This window comes from Sturnus vulgaris, chromosome 1 (genome assembly GCF_052056855.1).
Source record: "Sturnus vulgaris isolate bStuVul1 chromosome 1, bStuVul1.hap1, whole genome shotgun sequence".
NCBI lineage: Eukaryota > Metazoa > Chordata > Aves > Passeriformes > Sturnidae > Sturnus > Sturnus vulgaris.
In genome coordinates, this window is record NC_142243.1 from 75,418,559 (window position 1) to 75,439,099 (window position 20,541).

General features: G+C 38.3%; 1 protein-coding gene across 4 annotated transcripts in view; it reads right to left on the minus strand.

Annotated features, from left to right (window-relative positions):
* Positions 1-281: 281 nt before the first annotated feature.
* The window catches only part of ZCCHC2 (zinc finger CCHC-type containing 2), a 43,501-nt gene continuing 23,241 nt past the window's right edge, over positions 282-20,541 (minus strand). The window contains exons 5-14 of one of the 4 annotated variants that reach the window (XM_014872426.2): positions 20,370-20,482; positions 18,500-18,594; positions 15,101-15,184; positions 13,195-13,252; positions 10,998-11,133; positions 9,433-9,497; positions 8,477-8,571; positions 5,472-5,600; positions 3,274-4,782; positions 282-2,290 (exon numbers count right to left, since the gene is read on the minus strand). In XM_014872426.2, coding sequence (XP_014727912.2) covers positions 2,223-2,290; positions 3,274-4,782; positions 5,472-5,600; positions 8,477-8,571; positions 9,433-9,497; positions 10,998-11,133; positions 13,195-13,252; positions 15,101-15,184; positions 18,500-18,594; positions 20,370-20,482 — 2,352 coding nt within the window. In that variant the 3' untranslated portion in view covers positions 282-2,222. Of the gene's footprint in view, positions 2,291-3,273; positions 4,783-5,471; positions 5,601-8,476; positions 8,572-9,432; positions 9,498-10,997; positions 11,137-13,194; positions 13,253-15,100; positions 15,185-18,499; positions 18,595-20,369; positions 20,483-20,541 lie in introns of all 4 variants that reach the window. The other 3 variants (XM_014872425.2, XM_088170415.1, XM_088170408.1) reach the window with 3 other exon arrangements.

Consider the following 20,541-nt stretch of genomic DNA (forward strand, 5'->3'; position numbering starts at 1 on the left):
GAAAGGGGTGGTCAAGTCCAAGTCCTGGGTCTATCATACAAGGACGACCTGTTTCTACCAGGAGATATCCTATATCTAAAAGAAGTTTAAATGCAGGTGCAGTATCTTGACTTCGGACATAAGACTGACCTCAGTTTAAATCAAATACTATTGGTTTTGTCTCAAAAGTGACAAATTCCAACCAAAATGGTAGCTTGCCAATCCCCTCCATGATCCCATCCCTATACCCAGCAGTAGTGATTCATCATTCTCAGTGATAAAAGACAGTATATGCACACAGGTACTTTTTTTTCTTTTTTTTTATTGCTGTTAATTCAAGGAAAAAGGTTGCATAAAATCCAATCTCTTCTAGAAATATAAGTGACCTTTCCAGTACATTTCAAATATCAAAGTATATGGTAAACATACAAATAAAGAGAAGGTAACATACCTCCTATTTACAGTACAGTATTTTAAATCATAAAATAAGTTCCATAAAGTACAACTGGCAGGTAATTCACAATACAAGTCCATTGGTGGTTTAACACCCTCACTTCAACTCAAACGCAGTTCAGTCATTTCAAGTGGTCCAAAAATACCCAGATCAAATAAAAATTTTAATCAAAATAATTCATTTACTACTTAAACTGTTTTTTATTTTTTTTTTTAAATTAAAGCTTTCATCTACCTCCCTCCCCTTCCCCCCCTCCAAGAAAAAAGTTTCAAAATGTACACTGGTGCTATAAATATAAATGCTATCTATGAAGAAATGTAGTAATCAAGCTTTTTTTTTTTTCTTCAAGTTTTTTGTTTGTTTAGCAATTTATTAGACGGCTGAACCAAAGATTGATTTTTATTTCATCCCTCTACCGGACACTGGGTCTGATTTTAAGAAAAAAAAACATCTCTGCCATGAACTGTGAGGAATGCCAAACCCTATGGATATACAGTGGTAGTTGTTCATCGGTGTTGAATGCAGCAGTCAAAAAACACACTCGTCTTCCAGATAACCTCAGTGCACTTTAGGAAATCAAATATTACCTGGAAGCAATTTAGTACATATATTGGCTTTTAAAAATAAAATAAAAAATACAGCAGCATTAAACTTACTTACTCATGATACTGACATGTTTAATACCATCTTAACACTCATTTCAGTCTTTCACATTATACCGTAATTACGCATAGTGGTAAATTGTTATAAAATAGTGAATTTTCTATTTGGTAGACAGGTTCTAATACTAATACCTGACTATTTTGTAGAAAACCATAGCTTTTGTTCAGTTTGAAATAAAACATTTACATTCTAAGTACAATGCAACACTGTAATAGTTTAGGAAAAAATATTCAATCAAGTAATGTTCATTCTGTGTTGACACGATGTAGAATAGCTTTAAAAAAGGAAAAAATGCTGTCAACTTTCATTACAAATGCAAACACACTGAGTACAACATTCATACCATTTTTTCACCTTTGTTGCTGAACATACAGGCTAAGAAGCTACAAGGGAAGAAAAATCTGTCAATTTAAGCTCGTTCATTTTTCTAAATCTGTTCCAGTCCACACAGTTTCAGCCCCTTCCTGCTCTGTGTATTGTCATTTGTTTGGGCCTCTCAAGAGCTGCGTATCTGTATTATTATCAGGTATAGTACACAAACAGTATCATGTTTTCCTTTGGACTCTGCTAATAGGATGTTTGAACATCTCCCCTCAATTCATGAGCATTAAATTTTGAGTACGGGCAGGGTCTGTATGAACTGCTAAACACTCATGCAAGTCCAACGAATCCACGTGGACAACCAGGGAAAGAAAAGAAAACAGCAGCATAAGGAGAACAGGGAGGGAGGGAAGAAGATTGTGGTGGGGAACATGACCAAGTTTCTTCTTTCACCATATGACTGCTCCACCAGTGATGTCAGAGGTCAGAGGAAATTTTTTTTAAACTGCAGTAAACATTGCACATGTCTCAAGTCTTCAGTGCAAAAGCATGGTTCGAATGCTCTGTCTGATTGTTTGGCTGTGTGTGTGAATTACATGCATTACGCAAGCCTCTTGTAGAACCAGGAGGAGACCAGGGACTCAGCTTTCTTCTTTTGTACGGAACAGAGGTGCAAAAGCAATTGAAAATTCCAAAAGAATATAAAACCGGGAATGTCCCAAAACACAAGACCAACCTCCCCCTCCCACACACACCTTCCCCCAATTTCCCAAGCTTCAGTTTAAGTAGGCAATGTTTACTTGTTTCAGTCTGCAGAATCCAAGGTATCATTGGAAGGGGGAGGGGGAGGTGCGTATCTCAGTCTGTAAGTGCCTAAAACAGGAAAGAGAACTACTAAGTCACTGCTCACAATTAAAATGGATTACAAAACCACTACAAGGTATCAAAATGGACATGCTCTTCAAAAGGCACTATCATCCTCCAGTCCTTTTAAAGTAGGTCCTCAGACTTTATCCTATTTCATCCTCTTGCTAGAACTGTAAGTTTAAAAAAAAAGATATAGAGTGTAGATACAGGATTTGAGCTCTACTGGAAAAATGAAAAGAAAAGATGGTCCCCATCAAGGTTCATCTTTCCTGTTCTGGTCCAATCAAACTACTAAAGTCAGAATGGGAACAAGAGCAGGAATCAAAAATAGCTTGTGCTCGATGAAAACCCTGCATTTTCCCCATTCTTCTGAACAGAGAAATAGAAGCTATTCCTTTTATATTTAGTTCCAATTGGTTCCTGCCTTTCTGCTCAACTTGTCTGAAAAGTTAAATGCATTGAATGACGGGGCACAGAAGGATGGCTGATTGTACAAATGCAAGCCCTAGAAAATGTTAAATATCAAATGGCCAGTCTATTGGTTTTTCTTTCAATTCTCAGAAGTTTTAGGAATCCAAGGTCAATATCATGGACAATAATTTTTATCTTTCACTTTTTGCCAATGAATTATCTCAAAAAGCACCCCACTGAAAGGGAAAATTAAAACAGCATGCAAGTCTCAACATAATGCCAAAACCAAACCAATGAAAAAAGAATGACAATTTAGGACTGGTATCATTTGACTTTCCAGCTCTGAACCCATTTTCAACTTCACACTGTGCACCCCGTTCCCTCACACTGTTCCACAAGACTTTCAGGCAGAGATAGGATACTTTGCAGTTTTAGAGCAGGTCACTAGTGCACAACCATTTACACGAAACATACACACGCACGCACACCTTTCTGCAAGACCAGAAACAGCACATTCAGAAAGGTAAAGAGAAACTGCTAAACTCAAAAGCAAGTCCGCTGGGAGTTATCATGATTACCTTGTTGACTGGCCTCCATGGATGACTGCTTACAGTCCTGCGCATAGTGTCCACTTACACCACAATTGTAACATGAAACGTTCCCATTCTTCTTGGGTCCCGACCCATTTGTGTTGGCAACTACGTTAGGTGCTGGATATACAGGATAGAACCTCCCAAATCCTGCCATCTGCTGCATACCATAGTTGGCTTGGCTTCCCATCACTGGGTCATGCATAAGCCCATTTGCATACGGAGACTGAGGCAGGAAGAACGGAAGTTGTGTTCCATTGCTTTGATGTGCTTGATTGAGGTAGCTGCCATTGCAAAGTGATGGCAGAGTGAAGAAAGATGGAACTCTGTAGACTTGTCCATGAAGTGGGTTATGATAAAAATAGCTATTAATCTGAAGGCTGCCATTGGTCCCACAGCTACACCTGCGTCCACAAGAACCACAAGGGCCAGATCCCAACTGCTGCGGAGGTAACATTGTCCCGTTAGTGTTATTATTCCCAACAGCGTTTATGTAGGATGTGCTGTCACTCTGTGCAGTGCTGTGTGTTAGAGCGGGGCTTGGGCTGGGGGCAGGGCCTGGCGTGTGCGTCGGGATTGCAGGAGGAACAGTGGACTGGACCTGACCAACGCCGAGGCCAGCGGACTGAGGTGGTGAGGAAGTCGCTCCAGTGCTCAGCACGTTTGTATTCTGGTTGGGCAACACACTGGTAGCGTGGGGGCTGCCTGGCAAAGCGTACGAAGCTGGTGGAGGTGGCGGTGCTGCTGTAGAGAGACCAGCTGCTGGAAGAACTACCTTGAGATTGGTAGGCTGAGGGATTGCTCCTGGGTTTCCCTCAATGTGAGGCACCATTTGATTCAGTCCTACCACCTGGGACGCAGGTTTTGTGATGGGATCTGTAGTAGGAACTGGGGATCCTGGGAAACTACCTGGATTGTGGACTGGGATAAAGGCAGTATTTGGTGATCCAATACTTAAGCTTCCTGTTGGCTGCTGTGGTCCATTAACTGTGCAACTTTCTGATGATCCCTGTGGAGAGGGGATTTTCAACCTATGTATTGCCAAATGCAAAGCAGGGCTACCAGGCTGGACAGAATGTGGAAGGAAAGAAGATGGGACTGGCAAAGGGGAAGCCATGAGCTCAAGGCGTTTCTCAGGTTCACCAGAGGTCACTGGGCCCATTCCCGCAGGAGGGGAATTCGCAGACTCTCTCACTGGCGAGACAGCGACAGGTGTGGTAACCAGCATTCCCATGGTTTTACCATCCGCAGATATGGGTGGTGGGACAACTGCTTCAGGCTTTTGGGCAGCGCTGTGCATCACACAGTGTAAGGCAGGCATGAAGGAAATATGCTGAAACTTTGCATTCAAAGGATCTTCTGAAAGGCTCCCATTTTCATTATTCACTGAAGAGATTTGAGCAGATGATTTGTTCATATTTGATGAACTGACAGCACTGTAGCCTGTAAACCTGGTTGTATTTTGATTCCCAGAGTCCTCAGAATTGCTGTCTGTATCTGTCAGGACAAAAGCATTTGTCAGTCAGAAGAATGAATTTCAAGCAACAGTGAATCATGCCCTGGACTCATTTACTCATATAAAACCAACTGAGTTTGATGACATGAATGATAGTTATGTCTTCCCAAACTGTGACAACTTTGAGATTCTTTTCATTCATCCAAATTAAGCTAGGTCCATCTTCATGACCTGCCTATATCCACCTGCCCAACTAGCTACTGTCTTTGAATTGTGTATATCTGCAAAGGCAAAGAGTAGGACACAGAGTGAATTAGGAATTTGCATCTGTCTATAAAGATATTAACACATTCTATTTAAATTTGGAAGGAATGGCAAACTGTCAGTACAAAAAGATGGACCTCCTGGACATGCCACACAATTTCATATAAACCCAGCCCCTTCCCTGCCAAAGTTTTCCACATTATTGTACTGTGGAAATTTCTCAAGAGAGTTATATCACTAAAGCAAAAAAAAATATTGTATATGTTTAGTAATATAAAACTCAGTGGTATTTAAACTGTGCTAAAAGTCCTCAAACCACCAGTCATGAAATCCACAAAGAAAAATGTATTCTGTGGCTAGTTCAGAAAACAAAGTACCTAATCAAACTGAAAAACTAACTAAAATAAATGCAAGAAAGAGTAGTTTAGGAATAAAGACATTCATGCACACTCTCCATAAATACAACCTCTGTCTTTTTCTTCTTCACTATCAAAGCTTTCCCGCCCATCATGTTGTGGACTAGAAGGAGAGCTGTAACTTTCAGATGATGTTTCTCCACACGTATCATGACCAGATCCAGCATCCAAATTCAGATCTAAAAATAAAAGTAGTTAGTTTTATTTTTGATCTCAGTGTATGGAAGTGAGGTTATTTTGGTTTTCTCACATTTCACACTAGTTGAGAATTTTGTCTGTTCCTACTTATTTGCATCTGTCCCCCTGTATTCCTATCACTTCCATTCCCAGCACTCAGGACTGGTGTTGTCCCTAAATTTGTGATGAGTGAACCCTTGGTGTTAAAGAAGGCAATACTGAAAATTGATATTTAGCAGTGAAAAGAATGATGATCCTGAATGATTCCTGGGATATTTATACTAGACTGTACTACAACACTGATTTCCTCTGATCTGTAGTGATCCAGCATTTCTGCCAGTGAGCTGCAGCGCTCCTCAGTGACACCAGCACAGGCAGAAAGCTAACTCAGCGGGATGTGGCAAAACAGTGAACCACTTCACAACTCACTCTTCTAGAACAGGCTTTAACCAAACTCTATCAACAAATCCTGTTAAAAGAAAAAGAGGTGAACTGAAAAAGTGGTAAATTGTTTTCTAAGTTCTGAATGGATCACGGGACACCCTTTGGCTGGAAACTACCTTTCAGGGTGAGTAGCTACTATGGTTTGTCTTCAAGTTCAGCCTCAGAGGTGAAGGAGAATGACAAATTCACCCTCTCTCAGAATCTATGACAGACACTAGCTGGTAACCCCGACCTGCAAAACCTTGGTTAGCAAAACTTCAGGACAAAAATTAGAACACCATCACCACCACCACCACCACCACCACTACTACTACTACAACAAAATAATTTTCCCCCATTTTTTATCGCTAGTGGAAGTTTAACAGGTTGGGATGGCTCATCCAAAAGTTGCCTTCTTGCTTCAATGCCTGAAATAATTTCCTGGATTAAACCCATAATTGCTTAAATTATTTTAAACAAGTACTTTGAACATATAATATAACCTGGAGCCTCAGTGAACCTGGGATCACTACAAGCCCAAGTCTAAACTGCTAATCATAAATTATCCAGTCTTATAAATTATCATTGTTACTAACTAATGCTTCAGACAAGCTCAAAATAGGGAGGAAAAAATGACAGGAAACATGAGGCTGTTAAGAATTACAGACTCAAAATAGGGCATTTCAAACCAAGCCTGGATATATAAAGCCAGGCAGAGATTCAGACTGTTATTTTTTCCCTTAGACTATGTCTCCAATAAATATCTCAAAAGACATTTTGATGTTTATAAGTGGGTTGAATACTCATCTCTGACCACGATTTAATGGCTTCCAGCCTCTGTGGGTTACAGCTTCTTTTTGAACCAGCTAACAGTTACCAGGAGGCAGTTTCACATCTGTAGAGTGGTGGATAGTGACCAAACAGAACTCCTATGGAAAAGCATTCCTTACTAACTTGGCAGAATCAGAGAATCAACTAGGTTGGAAAAGACCTCTGAGATGAAGTCCAACCTGTGTCAAACACCACCTTATCAACTAAACCATGGCATCAAGTGCCACATATCGAGCCTTTTTTAAACATCTCCATGGCTGGCGACTCCACCGCTTCCCTAGGCAGCCCATTCCAATGCCCAATCATTCTTTCTGTGAAGAATTTTTTTCTGATCTCTAGCCTAAACTACCCCGGCACAGCTTAAGTCTGTGTCTTCTCATGCTTTTTGCTGGTTGCTTGGGGGAGAGAGACTGCTCCCCACCCGGCTACACCCTCCTTTGAGGTGGTTGTAGAGAGTGGCAAGTTCTCCCCTTATACACCACTGCATCACCTCTTAAAGTCATTGTCAGTTCATAAAAGATTAGCTTTCTTTGCCTGACAACAAAAACAGTAATCAATCAGAAATGCACGCAGCAGAGCTCTGCTGTAGAGTAGGTTTTCAGCTTAATGGCCCTTAACTATAGCTTTCTAAAATTGTTCTAGTTCTGCTAAGTTTGTGAACAGTGAGTTCTTAAAGTTTCAGTCAAATGCTGTTTGTAGAAGGAAAAAAACACCTGCCCATTTCAGAACTAGATCCAGCTGGAACTCTCCAAGGTGAGAAGTAGTGAGAAGAAAGAATGAAAACTTAATCAAGATTGTATCACAAGTGGAAGCAACAGAAAGACAAGGCACTTTTAAGAGTCCTTTCAACACTTATGCCAATTAGTTGGTGTAGAAAAAGGCAAACTCTGTCAACCTTCTGTCACAAGAACTACATTTAAGAAAGGCAAGGTAGTAACTGATATCGGGAGTTTAGAAAACGTCAAGATGGCGACGTCAATGGGTAGCACAGACGTTCATAAATTTTTAATAAAGCTTAGAGACTCAGTTTACTAAAGGAACACAAATATAATTTTGTCTTACAACTGACTGTTGTACACAAGTCTTGCCTAGACACTACATTTATGATTACCCTAAACTGAAAACCCTGCTAGAGCAGCATACACAGTTCCGTGTTGTAGCTCAGTGGTCACTTGGTTTAAACACTACAGCTCATCAATGGTTCATACCACAGGTTTTATACAGGTTTCTTGTGGGCCATTACACAACAGATGAAGGAACTAGTAGGCTGCAAAGAGCACACTAATGGCAAGGTGGTCTATGTCCACACACTGACTGCTAAATTTCATATGGAAGTAGCCCAGTGGCAGCTGTTTCTGCAATTATTCCAGCCTGAAAGCCAGCTTATGCAGGCTTCACTCGTATTTTGTCACCTATGCATGAAGAGACACACCCCAAGCAACTGGACACAGAGGACTGAATCTAGTGCATTCTATACAGCAAGTCAAAGCACAAATTAGACTGCCAACATACTGACTTGCACCAGAACATTTTTCAGTCTTGTGCTTTCCCCTTTACAGAAGACCTCATATAAATCAGCTGCAAGTTATGTTTCTTACTAACAGCTTTGGAAAAAGCACCTTACCTTTTGCTGTCCCAGTACGGATGTGCTGTGATGCTGCAACTCGAACTCCATTGCTTCTGTTAGTCAACCTGCAGTCAGTTTTCTTTGCTTTCTCCCTGTGTAAATAATTTCATGGCTTTTTTGCAAATGCATCAGCACAAATAACCAACCATGAATGAACACGGAATGACACTGGAAACAAAGGCAGTGACTCCAGACCAGAAATGTGTATTAAATAGATATAACAGCAAATTTAAATAATAAACAATTACATAGAGGCTGTTGGTGCAATATACCAGGAACTAAGCTGCAAGTAGAGTCACTAAACACTATGAATAAAGATAAATATAAGAAAAGACACCAAAAAGGAAATGGTGCAGAAGACAGTAAAGTCACTTTTGAAAGCAGATGTGTGTGATGCAGCCCTATACCAGTCTAGTGTAATAGCATCTGGAAACTTGGAAGTAGGCAGAGCATTAGGTAAGGGTGGAAGTGCTTTCACTTCTCACAGTGCAGAGTTGTGTAGCCTGCAGGAAGTTCTGAAGCCCTCTGATGTGCAAATTATCTTCAATAAGGCGTTTCAGCCAGTTACCACCCACTTCATAATGTTAAAGGTTGCCGCCAACCCTCATTTGATTTTCAGTACATTCTGGACAGCTTTACACCTTTTAAGTTTCAAATAAATATAAAGGGAAAAAGGCAATTTATTATTGGTTAAAAACATACTTCCACTCCATCTTTTTATTAAATGCCAAGCAACATTTTGAGAAATGCATGCATTCACTTAAAATTCTATTTTTCAAGTTACTTCTTTACAGAATATAAAATAAGGATTTTTATGTAGCCTAGCCTCATACTATGCCAGCTCTTGTGCCACCACAGCAAATAAAAGCAACGTAATTGACTGCAGACTCTGTTTATCAGAGTGAATGCATTTACACTTAATTTCTGGATTACTGGTTACATTGGAAACCTACTTTTCCAGCTGTGTCTTTCCTTTCTTCTTGTTTACTGCAGACAGACTTCGTTTTTCCACTGTGTGCTAGACAGAAAATATAAAGATACCACTCAAACAACAGAATTGGTTATGAAAGCCAAGAAAACACCCCTTTGGGACCAGCACGTCCACAAGTCCAATAGTGTGCTCACAGGTACTATAACCACCCAAACAACCACTTGCTCAGTGCATCTGAGCCTGTAAAATAATGCATCATGTCTTGTGTTTACACAAGAATCAGCAAAACACTCAGCAAATTACTACTTGCAACTATGCCAGAGATATCAATCAAATTATTGTTTGCATGCTGCTCTTCCTCCAGAGGATAAAAACAAATGTGTTTCATCACATACCTGCTAAAAAGGCTGATCACTAAACTTAAGGAGCTACAAAATTTGTAGATATAAACGGAATTATTTGATAGTTGGGAGTCGGAAGTACATATGACAAATTATTTATTATTTCAACATAGCAGCAAGCGGCTATCTAGCCTTAAACTGGAGGTTTAAGCTGCTGAACTAAATACAACATACAAGCACATAAGGAAAAACACATAAGGAAAAACATAGGATATACACAATTTTTGAAGTATGCAATTGCTAACTATTATTAACAACTCATATTTGGCAAGGAAGTAAAATTTATGAAAATTCTGAAATAATCACTGTCCAAATCACTGAATCTGGACTTCCTTTAAATAGTTTTTCCATCTGCTTTAGTAAATTAACCTTTTTCTTGCTTCAAAAGGTCACGGTATTTTAAGCTTTGATGTAGCCTACCATTTCATGTTTAGAAGCCAACCCCAATACATTACCTTGCTTTATGAAATAAGCAAACTATTTTTGTTTGGCTTGCTATTCTGCACGTAACAATCATTAGCCAAATTCCAAAGCTAAATAAGAGTAATATCAAGAATTCTAACATTCCCGGTTTTCCATATATAAGCAGTGAAAAAGCTTCCTTCCCCCCATTTCAGTAGTAGATAATTTTATTTATAAATAATTATTCTGCTTACCTATACGCACAATGAGATTGAGCATTGAAGAGACAAATCTCAGAAGTGTATATGTATTTATCCCTTAACTTTTTTCAAAGATTATTATTACTCAAATAATGCAAGTAAGATAGAATATGTTTAACCTGTTGTACCTACTGTAGCATTAATACAGTTTAGTTACTAACACAGTTTCTAGTTTGTTCCTTGAAATAACAGAAATTGCCCAAGCATTCTGGAATCCCCTCTGATGACAACGCTAGAGTAATAGCAAAGTGCCTGATCGGAAATTACCATAAGACTTTTCTGATTACTTACATTCTGCTGGGAAATTTTATTTACAAATTCATAAACAAAATATTCAGCTTTCTGAGTGGTAAGGAATTATGAAGGGTTTTCTAATCAAGGTAAGCATAGCAACTTTAACACTTATTTTGTACAAGTTTAGGAGCACTTTTCATCTTTTAAAGCTAAATCTCACCACACGTAGTGGGCAGTCTTCTCAAGTGCCTTGGAGTAGATAAGGTTTTAAAGAATAAACAAGAACGCACCTGGTCAAGTAGGTTAGTACAGTGCTCTGGGTGCTGCTGGACAATACAGCTTTTCCTTCTCCAGTCCATTATCCCATTCTGCTCCGAGTGCTGTATGTTAAGGCTATCCAGTGAAGAACATTTTGCACTGCTAGTGCTGCTAAAAAGGAAGAAAAGCCCCCAAAGTTATGCTGATGTGAACAAACCTGCAGGCTTTTCTTACCAACATAAATGTTTCTCATCATGTTGGGAAATTTTGATTTCAGAAAACCCTAGGAATTTTCAAGAGATTTAAAAGATGTAAATTACAGCAGTTCTTGTGCTCTAAAGTTACGATCTGACCATAATTTGAGTTCCTTTTTCATTCTTATCTATTTATGCTGGTAATTGAAATGGCCTTTAAATTCAGGGCTGCTGGCAAGCTGCTTCACGAAGGTTACTGCAACATTAAATGTTACTCAGTTTCCATGATGGCAGAAATCCACCTCACTTGAAAACACAAGACATGCTGAAGTTCCAGTAGCTACTTACCAAGTATCTCTGTGAGTAAGGGCTCAAACTACTTAAAAGATACACAGCAGAATATTTAAACAAAAAATTAAGAAAATGGCAAGAACCCAAGAAGGTCCCAAAAGACAGACATAAGCCCCTGATTGCAAAGATAGAAGCAAGGCCACTTTAGAAACTTCTGCTAAGTGGATCCAAATGATTTCACTGCCAAATTTGCAGTCATTTCATGGAAATGCAGTATTACTCAAGTTTTTGTCTTTATGTGTGACCTCCTTCTTACCAGTAAATTTTTAGACTTTCAAGAGTAAGGCTGCAATACTGAATGAAAACAAAAGGTAGACAGGTGTACAATGTACCAATGCTGTTTGAGATGAACTGCTTGTGACTCTAAACAGCTTTATGCGTACTTAAAAACAGAAAAGTTTCATTCAGTGCCATTTCTTTACAACGCATACACAACAGGCACAGATTTTAAGGAGAAAGACACATAAACCAAACAGGAGAGGACTAATAGACCTCTAGCAGTCAAGGAGTAAACACATTTCCCCCTCTTAGATAAACAGAAAATAATAGTTAAAGGAGTTTCTTTCTCAGAACTTTGTGGAAATATCTGTCCCCTCCTACCTGAAAGACAGATCCTAAACTACAGTCAGCCTTAGTGTAATTCATTATACAATGAATAAAAAAACCAAAAGACAATTTCTTTATTAATAACTATAAGCTATTAAATTTGGATCCTGCTCTGATGACTTTGTAGCAGACTACATATCCACCAGTGTAATCATCGATTTTGTCAAGTTAACACTTTCTTCTTGAGGAAATATAAGTTGAAAGTGGGATAGTTATAAAAAACCAAAACAGGCACAAACCACTAAGTTGTCTTGTGCTGAGTTCACAAGAATTTTGTCTGTTAAAGATCTGTGGACCTTAACCAACACTGTTCTGTATTATGTTTATGTTCTAATTAATGGACTTCCAGGTAAATTTTTACCACAAGATAAATACATTTTACAGATAAATCAACACTGAACAAAATTGTAAATCACAGTAAATTCTTGTATCCATTTATTTCCCTTAATTTAGTTGAATTATTGCAAAACTATGTGCAAACATATCTGAAGTTTTTAATCAAAATACATTAGTAAGTGAATTCACATTAGGTACTCCAGGGATACGAAGGCATATATAAACTACTTTAATATGGTTAAGAACTGCTTCCACTTACAATGGACACAAACCAGCAAGGTGTGCACCCATTTGCCAGTAAGCAAGGGCAAGAATGGATTATCTTCTCCTATAAGCTCCTCTTTAAGGGTACTTAAGCATCAAAACAATAGTATTGGAATTTTTTAGTACAAGCACGAGGGTATATGCACATAGGAAAAATACATGTCATACAGATTGATGCTACTCATCTTAACACGAATCAAAACATCAATTCAAATAGTGAAGAATCACAAAATTTGGGAAAGAAGAGCTATCCAAATCACCTGGACCTACAGATTTAGAAACAAGGTCTTCAGAACTGTTTTTCTAATAGAGATTTAGTTAGCAACAACCTCCCAAACAATAAGACTAGAACACCCCACCACAAACAAAAGCTCCACAAACCAAAAAACGCTTTAATCTAGAAGGACACATACTCTCAAAGCACTAACAAATGGAAGTTCAGACATGTAACAAGGCCACATTACATACTAGTACCTACTTGGCAACAGGACTTTTTCCATTATGTTTCTTGTGAACTGCTGTGTGCTGCATTACATCTGGAAAAAAAAAAAGGCGCAATTTTAACAGCAATTCCATTTCATCTTTTAAATCAATCCAGCAAATTCATCTCCCATAGCAGAAGACATCTTCATTAAACAGGCCAGGCTTAATTTACAGTGCTGAAATTAGCAGGTATTGCATAGAAGACAAATCAGTGCGTACAGATGATATAAACAAGACTCTTTACCTTCCATTTCACAGAAGAATGAAACAGAAACAGAGGAACTATGACAAGGTTAATTTTTGCTCACCTCTGTATCTAATTCTAAGCACTGAATGCATGACTGAGTATCACCCAGTATAAAAGAACAGAGAGAAGAAAGGAATGAATCAGAAAAAAATACAACATTTGGTAATTTCTTCTGAAATACTGAAATTAATCTCAAAACTATGTCACACATTCTGACTAGCACACAAAGACAAGTCCTCCACTAAAGTACTGCACTCTGAACCTGAAAATTCATTATCCAAGTAAAGCTTCACAAATTACATCTGACAAAAAGAGACACTGCCTCAAGGCCAGGCTGGGTGGGGCTCCAAGTAACCCTGTATAGTGGAAAGTTCTCTGCCTGTGGCAGATGGTTTGGAACTTTAAGGCCGCTTCCAACCCAATCCATTGTAAGAGTCTATGAAGAAAAACTAAAAACTTTGGAGACACAGTCTACCCTTTTCTTTAAGACAACTGATAAATTTTAACAAAAGTAACTTTTCTTAATTCCAACTATTGATGATGGTAGTATTCTTGGCATTTATGATTTTGCCTGAACTCCTCTCAATGCTACACCTAAGTCCAAATTATGGTTTAAAAATTTGAGGAAAAAAAAATTTTTAAACCTCTGGTAAACACGTCACTAAAATGGCACAGATGGTGCTCTGAAATGCATTTGTAGTTTCACCAAGTGAAGGGATTTACATAGTTTTAAGAACAGTATATAAAATACTATTTGAGCAAATACATTGTAAATTTACTTGGTGTGTTCTGAACATTTAAGAATATGGCGATGATTATTTTCATAAGAAAAAGCTGTTCAAACTGCGTACGTAGATTACTGAATCCACACAAGTTGAACAGCAAACCTCTTATGAGTTATTAATGTGAAAGAGGATAAGAGTACTGTCATTACTTGAAAGCCAGCATAAATGTTCAGTGGTCCATGTTTACCCGTCAGTCCCCTTTCCCATTCTTTCCACCTACCAGAGGATTATATTTGTTTCCTTCCAAAAATAATGCAGAACTGGCTTGCTGTTCCTTTCAGAATGAAACCACTGACCAGCCACCAGGCTGCTGCTTCCACTGTGAGCTGCTTCTGAGGCATTTGAAAAACACCAGCTTTCAGACTGTAATCAATACGCACTACAGTCGCAAACTTAGTAACAGCCCAGAGTATCACAGCAGCATAGGTTAAGAATAAGAAAACTTGAACATCCTTTCTGTGCAGAACTAGAAGCTAAATGAATTTGGCATATTTAATATAAAACAGTCTGCAACCCTTGAAATACTGCACTTAACTCTGAACCCTGGTAGCTGAAGAATAAATGGGTAAAGACATTAAAGTCTATACATAATCTTGGCTCAAGTAAATTCTGAAGCACATATTCCTGGTTGTTCAACACAGCTGCAAACTTCTGCCTTTGAACTGTCTATGAATGCTGCCACTTCTTGAGTTATAGAACAACCTCTTAAGGAAACTGCTGAAAGTACACAAAAATTATTCATTTGCATAGCAGATTTCATTCAATTTTTGTACCACTTTATACCAATGAAGAAATCAGTCAAGTGTTATGATTTCCAGAACTGAGCCTGGTAAAATATCTCAAAGAACCACCTTTGAGTACACAACTACCTTCCTCCTGACTTGAAGCTTCTGAACTGTCCTCCTTGAAGTGTTCTGCTGTCTTAACCGTCTTCAAAGAGGGTTGTAAGTTACCTGCAGAGAATAAAGTTTACGTAGTAACTTTATAGATCTTGAACAACTGGACAGTTCCTGAATGTGTGCACTAAACTGGAAGCTAGGGAAATGGAAGACTGAACTTACTGGTTTGCACGTGGCAGCAATTTGAACATTGCCTCCTTCAAAGCAGGCCATCTCCAAGAGTAAAAGCTCTTGAGATACTTTTATTTTGGAGAAAATAGTGTCAAAAATAATTTTAATGCTATGGTACAATTTCAAAAGGCTGTGATTGTGATAATTATTAGAGATACTCCTACTATGTTGCACTTCAGATTTTTCTTTATAATTGTTTTGTTACAACAGGAAATGGGAGGAGAGCAATGATAGTTACTAGCATTCTTCTGCAACAAATTACACTCCTCCACTGTCAAATCATTCAACTGCCAAAAGAGAACTAATTTGGGCTAGTCTTCTAGTGCCCTTAGCACAGTCTTTACACACCATTTTTGCCTTTTTATGCCAGACAGGATGAAAAAAAGTAGGAACAATATTAACAGTTTTGTTGCAAAAATACCACTTCCATGCTCTGAAAAAGCACTTAATTTCTTAAAGAATCTAACTGTAAGAGTCTACCCTTCCTCTCTCAAAAAGTTCCAAGTCAGCGCAGGTAAAAGCATCTGAAAGCTGTTGCTTAGAAGCTTGAAACATTGATAAGAAGATCCTTCTGCATATCATCTGCATTGAAGACACTAAACCCCTAGAGATTGTGCTCTCATGTTGGAATCAAAAGTCTACTCTAACCTGAAAAATTGTCTAAACAACCAAATTGATGAACCAGGAGGGAGCTAATTGACTTCCTCCATAATGGAACCACAGCGGCATAATTAAGCTTACTGAATATTCAGTGTGAGATCTCAATATTATTTAAGGTAAAAAGACCTTTCACCAAACATAGAATTTACTTTCACATGGGTTTTGCTAAATAACTTTGTATTTCTGTGAAAACATATTTTAATCCCTGACTCTATATAGCAACTGAAGACCAATTTAAGCCACAAATTCTTTATCTGTCAATTAATTCTGCATGTTCTATTTGAGAACAAGATGAGATTTTTTTCTTAAATATATGCTTCCTTTCCCAACACTGTCACCACACGCAAAACATGCCACTACGACTAACTTGCAGTAACAAGTAGCAGGATTACAGGAATCCCAAACAGGAAACCTAGAAAAACACAGAAACCAGCAATAAAAAACCCCCTCACGGGCCACTTAACTGGGGTGATTTTGGCAACAGGTGAGGTGAGTACTTTTGTCTTAGTACAGCTTCTATTAACCTGCACCACAGGAAATATGACTGTGAGCTACCCTGGACAAATCATCTAGTCCCCCTTCTCAAAAGAAAAACAACTATGCTTCAATTTATCACACTAATTCTCTTCACCAAATGTTTTCTTAATATCTAACTCAATGTCAGGGCCTGAATCATGCCAATGGGCTTTGCAACACTTCCCTGCTTTCCCGAGAACTTCACCTGCCCACAGTGAAGATGCAATCTGGTACACTGCAGTTTTGCAATTCAGGGTGTGACTGCTGGGAAAAGAACAGGCAGATGCCTCACCCAGGGCCTCCATCCTTTGGCTCAGGAGCTGCATTTGAGCTCAGGCCCTTGCCTGGGGTGCACTGCCTGCACACCTGTGCCTGGACATGAACCTTGCTGATCCTGTTCTTAATCCTGACCTACTGACTTGTTTTTCTGCCTTGACCTCAGACTTGCATCACTACTCTGGACTTGTCTGGTTATCACCAGGTTCTTGCCTGCCCCTGGTCCTAATCTTCCTCATAAGAAGCCTAGTGCTTTCTGTCTTATCCATCAGAGAGAACAGATCATCCTCTTTACATGAGGACTCTTTGGTATTTGAAGACTTAAATCATCTTCCATTTGAGTTTTTCCTCCTCTCTGCTAAACAATTAAATTCCTCACCCTGTCTGTCATACTTTCTACATTTGACAAATCCTCATGAACTTTCATGTACTCATTTATTAAAATAAGAATTATCTCACATTTAAGATCACTTTGCAATCTGTAAGACTTCCAACAGAACTGACATTTGTCTGTTCTCCTTCTGACCTACCCATCCTGCAGATCATTTCTGCCCAGTCAACTCTGTCTTGATGGAACTTGGCACTGGTTATTTTTTGGCATTTCAAATTACCACTATGTTCAACAATGCATTTGCAAGTCCTTCCCAACCATATGTAGTCTACAGTCTAAAATATGCACACTCTGCCCAGTGTACCCATCATTAACATGAATTTTTCTGGACTTTGGAAACTCTTTCCCCTCCAGTTAGACTTTCAGTATAACAGAGGTGTCAATTTTTACAGCAATAAATTCCAGCCAGTTCCACAATCACCCTGATTGTTATTAGTTTAACATTTTCACAAAACTGCCATGTAAGAACGTACTAAGTGTTACTAAAAAATGGTACAAAGTGACCTACAGCTTCTACCCTAACCACAGCACTTGTATCTCATCATGGAAAGAATACATCAGTCACAGATCACACACATAATTTCAAACTAAAGTCAGCTGTCATTCCTCTATCTTTGTTCTAAATGAATATGAGCAGTGTGTTTGGAACGTCCAGCCTATTCAATTCTTACTAAGATCTTCAGCAACTTCTGAGGCAGTGACTTCACAGTTAGTGCCTCAACAGTCATGATGTATAACATGTACAGAAAGAAGAAAAGATTCAATGGAAACAAAGATTACATCCTAAGGCACCCATACAGAGAAGCCAAGCATTGGTCACACAAACAACTGTAATGCACAACTAAAAAGGGCCACCAAAGAAATCTCTGCAATGCAAATGCTGGAACACAATTCTGTACATTCTTAAATTAGGGACATTCCATCATTTATGCATTCAAAACAAATCTTAGTTTAAGTATCAAGTTAGATGCTTAATCTACTAAAGAAAACAAACAAAAAGCAGACGTGATTTTTCAGGTCAGTTCAAACCTTCTGTTCCAATATTTAAGATTTTGTGAAAAGAAGAAATGCCAAACTGTTGAACATACTCAATTCAGAACAGCTATTTGAAGAGCATGATGGTACAGGGAGGGAAGGGAGGGAGGCTGATGCTACACAGCAAGTTCCCACGGATGCTCCCACTATCAATAATATAAGTATCTGCTCAAGAAACTACTCATTGACCAGGAGCTCAAATACAACCAGTGGAATATAACACACAAACACAAAATTATAAAACTGTACTTAGGCACAGCAACAAGAATAGCTTTTTACAGACCTTCCATTATATTAAACAGTATTAGGATATTTCTTACTGTGAGTGTGCAAAGATTCTGATGAAATTGATTGGAAGAAGTTGTATACTCTCTGATTCTGCAGAAAAGCTTGCGATGTATTTGAAAATAGCTGCCTGAAATTTAAATGAGAGTTTGTTAAACTAAGTAATAGAATCACAGGAAGAACACAAAAATTTACTATAGTACCATTTAAAAGCAAAATCGGCAGCTCTTAAGAAGTCCAAACCCATCAAATTGCACATTCAGCATAAACAATGTTAAAAGCTGCTTTTGAGCTTTGCTGTTAAGTGCTAGTATAAGCTTGGAGTACAGCCAGTATAAGGAATTGGTAAGATAATTTGCATCTCTTTCTTAAATACATTTGTATGGTTAAATATAAAGTCGAATTCACCTATAAGGTCAGTATCTGAATTTCATAATTATCTCCAAGAGCAAAGGGTAGAATTCTCAACATCGCTCTGCACTGGTCTGAGTTGGTTACCAAGAGGTCAGTGACAAATTCTATTAGCTTCAAATAAGAAAACAGGCCAACAATGAATGGTTTTCACCTCCCACACAACAAGGTTTCAGATATTATTTGCCAGGAGGCACTACTCAGTTCTACTTCTTTGGCGGAAGATGGGGAGAGCAATTTTTGGCAAGTGGGCACATATTGAAACCCCCAGCTAAGTATATACTTATGCTAAAACTGACACTGAAAGAAAAAGGAATTTGAATACAGTAATGCTATTCTCTTGAGATTATTCATGTAGCATTCCTGTATAGTCACAACACAACTAGCAAATTGTAATTACAGTTGCTTACTCTAACACAGTTGGGTATCTTTGAAGTGAGTCTGTTGAGTTTGTAATTACTGTGCAGTGAGGCTTCACAACCTCTCTGTATTACAATACATTCCCTTCAGTCAACCTCTATTTAACAGGTTTATTGATTTAAAACCACTATGCTTATTAGCCAAAATTGTTCACACAGGTTAATTTTTGGCTTGACAGTGAAGCCAATAAAGACAAATATTACAGACCAAGCTTTATTAAAAAATTGGCAAGGGGGTGGTTGAGACTCAGAGTGGCTCCACATCTTAAACTAAAGTATTAGGACAAAATGCTAGAACCAACAGAGCATTATGAGTAGGAGGCTGAAAAGTAGTGCCTGATTCCTCAACGACCCCAACTCAAGAGACACTACCAAACATGATAAATAATTTGTTTTCAACAAGGTAGAACAAACCTGACTGAAAAGGACAAACAAAACAAGGTATCTGTACTAAACAACAACAAAAAAAATCAAGTAGGCAAACTCAAATTCATATTACTGTTCTGAGTAACAGAGTTTGACCACCAAGCTCTTTCATCACTAAACAGCAGGTGATGAGGTACGGACCAGTTTCTTACAAATACATGAGCTACTTTTAATCTCATATATATGCTTCACTATTACTGCTTATTCCTTTTAAATTCTGTTCTGTCTCTCACTCTATCTTGTCATAAAAAGTAGAACATATGCGTTCTGAGTGACTTTTTCTAGTATTTCTAAATATACCACTGTGTAAAGGAGGTAGTATCCTTCCACAGGTGCCAATCATTACTATATAATGCTGCTTAGGACAAATATTTTCATAACTGTACAATTACTTCCAAAGAAGTAATTCTACCAAGTCTAGTAAAAGTATTTGTCCTGGTTTAGGGCAAATTTGGGAGATCTGAACAGACCCCAGGACAGTCTTAATTTAAAGGAAAGTTAAAGAGTTAGAGTATCTATTTCATCACTGCCTTCCCACTTTCTTTGCAAATTGGGTTTAGGTAGCAGAATTTCCACTGTCCATAAGAGTCATCTAGCTTGACTTCAATCACTTTTCCATGCATTTCAGGTTATTTGCTAAAACATTTACCTGATTATGGGCTCAAGATCAGCATGTCTTCGTTCTTCCCTCTTCTGAAAACCCTGATTTAGTGCTCTTAAAATAGTCTTGTCAAATGCTTCAGAAGACAGTTCCTTTGGGAGCTGAGAAAAAGGTTAATGTGAAAAATGAGTAGTTGACATTTTAAAGACTATATTTGTTC